The sequence below is a fragment of the Triticum dicoccoides genome, chromosome 2B (assembly GCF_002162155.2).
Source record: "Triticum dicoccoides isolate Atlit2015 ecotype Zavitan chromosome 2B, WEW_v2.0, whole genome shotgun sequence".
NCBI lineage: Eukaryota > Viridiplantae > Streptophyta > Magnoliopsida > Poales > Poaceae > Triticum > Triticum dicoccoides.
Window position 1 is genome coordinate 171955634 of NC_041383.1, and position 8522 is coordinate 171964155.

An 8522-nucleotide genomic window follows, 5' to 3' on the forward strand; every position below is an offset into this window, starting at 1 on the left:
TGGCTGTTTCGCAAGGCGCCGGTAGTTATTCAAGAGTACGACGGTTTCTCTGATGTATCTCAGTACAAACTAAATAAGATTCCGGTGTGGGCTAGAATCAAAGGCTTGCCGTCGGGTCTGACAGCAAAGAAGGCCCTAGCAGAGAAGGTTGCAGCCAAGGTAGGAGGGCCACCTTTTACAGTTATGGTGAATGAGGGAGTAATAAACCCTAACAATTCTTTGAGGGCGAGGGTGTATCTAGATGTTAATGAGCCCCTTGTTCGTTTTGTGCCAATAACTCTGAGGGAGAGTAAGAGATATCCAGTGGCATACGAAAAACTCCCTGATTTCTGCTATCGGTGTGGCCTGATGGGGCATTTAGCAGAAGAGTGCGGGGATGGAGTGCATGATCCCAGGACATTTGAATGGGGCGATTGGCTGCTTTGGGCTTCGGAGCCAAACCCTGGAGCTCAACCGGATCGGGATGGGGGAGGAAGAGGCTCTGCCAGAGGGAGAGCAGGTGGAAGGGGTGAGAGAGGAGGCAGACAGGGAAGAGGTGATGGAGAGGGAGGAAGAAACAACACAGGAAGACGCTATGAGGAGGGAGAGAACGCAAATTATCAGATGGAAAATGTGGGAGCAGGAGGGAGGAACGCTTGCAAGAGGCTGATTTCGCCCGACGGAACGATGAATGTTAGAGGACAACCAGTCCCTAATCTAGCAGGCAAGGTGGCGGATACAGTTCTCATGTTGGAGGGGGATTCAACTTCAACAGGCAATGATGGCGGTCAGAAAACTCCGGGCAAGGTGCCGATAGTGAAGAGAAGAAAGCAGGGGGATACAGGAGATGCTCAACGCGACGAGCTAATGTCGGAGGCGGCCTCCCTTGAGGAGGGCCGCCGAAACCAATGAGTATTTTGTGCTGGAACTGCCGCGGTTTGGGAAACCCCGCGACAGTTCACAAAGTCCGTGTTCTCATGGCTAAATTTGCCCCGGTCGTGCTATGTTTAGTAGAAACTCAATTGCAGAGTGCACGTGTCGAGATTTTAGCTCAATCATTTGGTTTTGATAGATCTTTTGTAGTTAGTAGCTCGGGGCGGAGTGGTGGTCTTGTAATTTTCTGGAATGATGCAATAAAATTAGAAGTTATGGGCTACTCGAAGTATCATATAGACACTAACATATCAGATCTTGGACCCTCTCCTTGGAGGTTAACGTGCGTGTATGGAGAAGCACAGGTGTCGGAAAGGTACAAAACATGGGAGACTCTCTGTACCATGTCAGCAGCTTCACCGCTGACTTGGTTAGCGCTTGGTGATTTCAATGAAGTACTTACACAGGCAGAACATGAAGGAGTAAATCTGAGAGGACAAGGCCAGATGGATGGGTTTAGGGACGCCCTAGATATTTGTGGTCTGCTGGATTTGGGTCACAAAGGGCGATGGTGGACTTATGAGAAAAGAGTTGCGGGAGGGACTTATACAAGGGTCCGGCTAGACCGGGCAGTCGCAGATGCAGCATGGAGTGCCTCCTTTCCTTTTGCTGAAGTCAGGAACGAGACGGCTGCATGTTCAGATCACGGGCCTATCGTGCTTAAATTGTCAGAGGAGGAGGAGAACAGGAAGAAGGCGACGGGTTTCAAGTATGAAGTTATGTGGGAAAGACACCCAGAGCTACACCCCTTCATAGAAACAACGTGGAGAGGAAAGCCGGAGGGGTTTTCGGTAGCTGAAGTCAGGGACAAGTTGGCTGATCTAAGCGAGAACTTACACAGTTGGGACAGGCACACGTTCGGGAATGTTAAGCGTGGATCAAACAACTCACGAGGGAACTTGAAATGCTAAAAAACGTCCCAGGACGGTCTGAACCAAGTCACCTTGAAATCAAGGTAGTGGATAGGCTTGTCGAGCTATACCACAGGGAAGAGATTCTAAGCAGACAGCGCTCGCGAGTCGACTGGCTTACTCATGGAGATAGCAACACGAAATATTTCCAGCAAAGGGCTTCTATGAGGAGGAGAAAGAACAAAATCTCGTCGCTGACAAGGCCGGATGGACAGCTTACGGAAGATGTGGAGGAGCTGGAAGTGTTGACAACCGAGTTTTACAAGGAACTATATACTTTCGAGGGGTGCAACAATATGCAAGAAGTTTTGGACTCGGTGTCGGTGAAGGTCACAAATGATATGCGGGCACATTTGGATGCGGTGTATACAGAAAAGGAAGTTAAAACAGCTCTATACCAAATGTTTCCTACGAAAGCGCCAGGTCCGGACGGTTTCCCGGCGCATTTTTTTCAGAAACATTGGCGTGTTTGTGGGGAAGAAGTTACTAGGGCCGTCCTGGCGATCATGGAGGGGCAGGAGAGTGCGGAAGGCATCAATCAAACTTATCTGGTCTTGATACCGAAGGTAAAAAACCCTTCCCTCTTGTCCCAGTTTCGACCGATAAGTTTATGTAATGTACTTTATAAAATAGCCTCCAAAGTTATCGCCAATCGGCTGAAATCAGTGCTCCCAGAGATAATCTCAGCAGAACAGTCGGCCTTTGTGCCAGGCCGCTTGTTCACAGATAATATTATTGTAGCCTATGAGTGTCTGCATTTTATGAAGCGTAACAAAGCAATCAAACACAGACATTGTGCTCTGAAATTGGATATGATGAAAGCATATGATAGATTGGAATGGGATTATTTAAGAGCAATAATGATGAAACTGGGCTTCTCTCAGAGATGGGTTGATATTTTCATGAACATGGTAACTTCAGTTTCATATTCGGTCTTATTCAATGGAAAGAAGTTGGAAGAGTTCAGACCTAGCAGAGGTATTCGTCAGGGAGATCCTATATCCCCTTACCTGTTCTTATTGGCAGCGGAGGGCCTTTCAGGCCTATTGAAAAATTTAACTCAGTCATCTCAACTGGGTGGGATACAAGTGGCGCCCTCGGCACCACCTGTTAATCACTTATTGTTTGCGGATGATAGCCTGTTGTTCTTTAAAGCAACTGGAGGAGGGGCAAACGAGGTGTCAAACCTGTTGGAGAACTATTGCCAGGCTTCAGGTCAGAGAATTAACACATCAAAGTCTTCTATCTTTTTCAGCAAGGGATGCCCAACCACTATCAAAGATGAGATCAAAAACATCCTTAATGTTCCTAACGAATCTTTGAATGAAAAGTATCTAGGGATGCCTTCTGATATAGGTACATCAAAGAACGGGGCTTTTAAGTACCTGAAAGACAGACTACGGAGTAAGGTGAAGGGTTGGATGGAGAAGTGCTTATCATCTCAAGGAAAAGAAGTTTTGGTGAAATCAGTGGCACAAGCAGTGCCAGTTTTCTCAATGTCATGCTTCAAATTACCAAGGGGGCTTTGCGAACATTTAAATAAATTGATAAGACAGTTTTGGTGGGGCAGCAAAGAGGGCAAAAGGAAACCAGCTTGGGTTTCATGGAAGGCTATGACTCAGCCAAAATTTATGGGAGGACTAGGGTTTCGTGATTTTGAACTTTTCAACCTAGCTCTCCTGGCAAGACAGTCCTGGAGACTTCTGCAGAAACCAGAGTCGTTGTGCGCGAGAATTTTGAAGGCAGTTTACTACCCTCATAATACAATCCTAGATGTTGAGCTAGGCAACCGACCATCGCAGGTATGGCGGGCGATTTTGGAGGGGAGAGATGTCCTTAAGCAGGGGATCATCAGGAGAATCGGAGACGGTACAACAACCAGAATTTGGGCGGATAATTGGATACCAAGGATCGCTTCTATGAGACCGTTTGCTTGTCTCTCGGCCAACCCTCCGATTTTTGTAAGTGAGTTGATTGATGCACATAACGCGGCATGGAATAGAGATGCTTTGGATGCAAATTTTATCGCGGCGGACACACTGGCAATCTTGTCTATTTCGGTTTGCACCAGGCAGATGGATGACCACTGGGCATGGAACTTTGAAAGAAACGGCCTATTTTCGGTAAGATCTGCATACCGAATGCTCGTAGACACCAAACGTAGAAGGGAGGACTGGTTAGAAGGAAGATCGGGACCTTCTGATATTGAAGCGGAAGGAAAATCGTGGGAGACTTTGTGGTCTGTTCAAGTTCCGGGAAAAATTCGACATTTTATGTGGAGGTTGTCCAAGCTATCGATTCCAACAGAGGATGTGAGGCACGCTAGAAGAATGGCGAATGATGACAAGTGCCAGCTTTGCGGGATGAGAGATTCATGGCGACACTCCCTGGTTGAATGCTCAGCTGCAAGGTGTGTTTGGGCGTTGGTAGATGAAAACATTCTTGACTTCTTACAGTCGACGGAGGAGCCAAATGCACGGGTGTGGCTTTTCTCAGCTTTCGAACATCTACCCCATGATAGTTTGGTGACAATGATGGTGACAATGTGGGCAATATGGTGGGCACGGCGTAGGGTTATCCATGAGGGAGACTTGCAAAGCCCACACGCGACTCATTCCTTTGTCAAGAGCTTTATCGCGGAACTGGCAACTATCAGGGCTGGGACGCCGACACCAAATGGTGAACAACAAACAGGTGCGAGACCGGCTGCTGGGCAAGGATGGAGGGCGCCTGAAGCTGGAACTGTTAAAATTCAGGTAGATGGGGGAGTCTCAAGAAATGGGAGAAGAGGGGCAGCTGCTACCATCGGAAGGAACCATGAGGGACTTTTTCTCGGATCTTCATCAATGGTCTTTGATGAAATAAATGATCCTCCAATGTTGGAGGCTTTGGCTTGCCGAGAAGCTCTAGCTTTAGCGCAGGATCTTTATGCTGACCATATCGTTGTTGCGTGTGACAGCAAGACAGTTGTGGAGGAAATCAAATTGGGGTCAGAAGGAAGATACAGCAACATCATCAAGGAGATCCAAGCGCAATCAAGACTTTTTGGTCGATGTGACTTCATCTTTGAAGGTCGAAAAGGAAATATTAATGCTCACAATTTAGCAAAGTTTTCTACTTCTTTAGTTCAAGGGCGCCACGTGTGGCTGGGGGTACCCCATGATCCCTTTGTTATCCCTGTAAACCGAAACAATAATCAATAAAGTCTGGTTTACCACTCAAAAAAAAAAAACAGTTGCCCCCAAAAGGTCACAAGGGCACGGGAGCGTCGGGAGGGGAGGGAAGGTGTACTCTGTCCACGATCGCAGACCCCAGCCCCTTAATCCACAGCCGCCGAAACCACCATCGGCCCTGAACGCGACAACCGCGGTGTTGGCTATGCTCCGATCTGCCACCGGATTCGCGCTCCGGCGCAAGGCGCCGGCCCCTCGTTTCTCCAGCCACGGCGGCCGCAGCAGCCCTGGATGCAGCTGCACCACCAAGGTAGGTACCTCTACTTTCTCCATGTGGATTTTCTAGGCAGGTGGGTGTGCAGGTTGGATTAGGTTGCAAGATTATATATATATAAGATTCCCAATGTAATTTGCGGATCCGTCGTTCCGCATGCTATTATGTCGAATCAAATTGCTACTGTAATATTTTTGGTTGTAAGATGGCAGAGTTTCAACGAACCTCCAGATCATCAATTCTGAAACCAGGAGTTAGGGTGACCGAGTGGCATGGAAAATTTGCTGATTGGGGTGGTGGTGGTGGTTGTATTCCTGTACAGTAGTGTGGTGTCTATTGCATTTTCGTATTGGATTATCTGCAGACATACAAGCTGTTAAGCTGCAGCGCCCAAGAACTTTTTCCCGTTTGCTTCGCGCGTCATGGGTCCCCCAGGGCTTGTGGTCGCTCTAAAATATGGTCTATGGGGCTCCATTTAGCCTCTGAAATAAGCTGCATTCAAGTGCGTTTGGCTATATATGGTTTTTGCTCTACTGAATTGTACGTATTAAAGTTAGTACAAAGTTGAGACATTTATTTTGGGACGGAGGGAGTAGTAATTTTCAGCTTGTTTGGTACTGAATTAAATAAAACAAGTTTAATGATTAATTCAACTACTCTGGTTTACAGCGGATGTACTCTGGTGATGGCATGAATGAATCCAAGAGCACGATGGCTGATGACATCAAGAGAACAATCGCCTCGTTTTGTGAAAAAACTGGCTGGTACATACACCATCCTTGTTTCTTGTTAAATGCAATACAGTGTCTTGTTATCTGAGCTGGGACAACAATTTGTAGAGATCCTGGCTAGAAAGTCTTGTGTATTGAGAATCCTGGTCCCTTATCTCGGTTTCTATTCATGGTTTCGTAGTGGGAAGTTAGATTTTTTTTTTCCTTTTTATGATTCTTATTTGGCGAAATGTAACGAAGACAGAAGGGAAAAAACTCATTTGTGGCAAATGATCATTGTAGAACAGTTACCTAGAGAGGGATTCATGAATACAAGGGTGAAGAACAGAGTAATGGCACTGTGGAGCCAATATTTCTGTTCCCTTATCTCCTTTATTGCTGCCATCAGTATATCTTTTGTTCATAGTTGTACAGATGGGCAATGCCTTGCCATCAGTATATCTTTTCTTGGCTCTATATAACCCCAACTACCTTGCAAAATATTTATTTACTAGCATAACAGCCGTGCTTTGTAATGGAACTACACAAGTGATTCAGTTGCGTGGGATTAGTAGCATATAATAAGCAATGCAGAAACTTAATTAAGCAGACAACACTGCACCTGCATAACTGTGGCAGTGATGAGAGCACCATTGCAAGATATGATTTTCTTTCTCTTTGAATTGGGGTTTTCATGGATTTTAGATGGATGAGGGAGATTGGGGTTATCTTCACTAGTAGAGATATTTTGGTTATTCTTTATTATTGTACTTTATGTTTTAGTTATCTTCACTCTATGTTAATATATTCGCTTGTTCACAATATTTTCTGGATCTCTTAACGTTCGAATTGTTATTTGTGTGTGTGAGAACAGTGGTAGGGGGGGTTGGCATCCTTATTTGAAGTTTTTGTCACAACCTCTTGTCGTTATACTCTTTTGATTATAATTATTTATGCATTTGTTGCGGAGCTCTGGATTATAACTGACATATTGTTGGTGACTTATAGGAAAGGGAAGGACCTGTTGTTTGGCTGCATCGCTGGTGCCTTAATGTGTACGTACAAGTACAATGCGACAGGAGCGGGAATACTAGGATACAGATTTGATGAAGTGAGAAAGGAGCGGGAGGCGAGGAAGCAGAGGGCGGAGGCGGACAAAAACAATATTGATATTTCATTCTGCTGATCACTTTGCGTACCCGAAATGTAAGCCACACATGAGAAAGGCCGAAAGGCCACACTTGTTCACAAAAGGGATATGATAAAGCTTTGAACTCTTCTAGCTTATGTATTTCTAAAAAATGTACTTATTTGAAGATGGAAGACGTGGTGATGCTTATTTGTTGTTTTGATCCTTTTCACCCTGCCATCAGTATATCTTTTGTTCATAATTGTACAGATGATGCATGCACGGTAGATTTGTTTCATGCAACCATATGTTGTAGGTACAAAGTCTTAACTTGAAATTTGTTAACATGCCATGCCATATCTTTCCTGATTGAAACTTCGATATGACATACTTTTATCAGTGCGTATAATTTATACCATTATAAACACTACCTAATTCTTTTGTTGGTTGCTTCGTGTTGTTCTTTTTATGCCCTCGCGTGCCTGGGTTTTCAACAAGAATTTGTGTCAGACAGGGAGCTTTGTATGGATGATTCACTGAGTGCCTAGGGATTTTTATTTAGAATCACAGAGATACTGTTGGTTTCGTGCTGCTATTCCAGTATTTAATGTGTATTTCCTTAATAAAGAAGAATAACAAGAGTGAGGTTGTGTTGAATTAACGGCTTGCATGGTCCAACATCTTCATTCCAGTATTTAATACATAACACACACTTTTTTATCATGCAAAATCCAACATCTTCAGACTTGTAATGGCATATACTTTTACAAGACCAAATACTTCTGCACTTTTGTGATTCCTAGCATAGATTGGGGCGAAACATGAGCTACCAGTAACTCCCTCGATAGAAAGATCAACTGTTCAACTCCAGTTTGAAATCCATGAGTGAGTCTTCTGCGGCTTCTTCTATCGGATGAGTGCTCCGTTTTCCTTTCAGTTTGCCCGTTAAACCAAGGGCAAAACCATTAAGGTTCATCATATGACCCGTTCATCATATGCATGAAAATACTCGCGGACAAAAAGACCAACATTCCTTCGTCAAATTCTGCGGTAATGTGTATTTCCTGATGCCAACAGTTTCTGAATTCTGGGACATGGTTCCACAGTTTATATGTTCTACTCACATGTTTATACCTGAATCGGCTAATATACATTGATCGGTGCGTAGTTTGTATCCACCAAACATGGTAAAGAAAATGCAAACCCCCAGCTTGAGGTGCACAAAAACCATCTGCCACTTCTGTTTTCGAATCAGCATAACTTCCTGAATCTTCCCTCCGTATTAGCCATATCGTCAGCGTGTATGCTCCACATCCCCATCAGAAAGGCTTCTCTGTCAGCTCCTCAACACAAATACTCCCCTGGCAGATCAGCAGAGTTATTAGCACCCAGTTTATTATCAGGAACAGGGTT

At 44.9% G+C, this 8522-nt stretch overlaps 1 protein-coding gene across 1 annotated transcript; it reads left to right on the forward strand.

The window, feature by feature from the left end:
- Positions 1-5063: 5063 nt before the first annotated feature.
- LOC119367471 lies at positions 5064-7330 on the forward strand. Its single transcript, XM_037632974.1, has 3 exons — positions 5064-5306; positions 5940-6034; positions 6989-7330. Exons 1-3 carry the CDS (start codon positions 5202-5204, stop codon positions 7164-7166), a joined length of 378 nt encoding a protein of 125 aa, XP_037488871.1. The 5' UTR covers positions 5064-5201; the 3' UTR covers positions 7167-7330.
- Positions 7331-8522: the final 1192 nt, after the last annotated feature.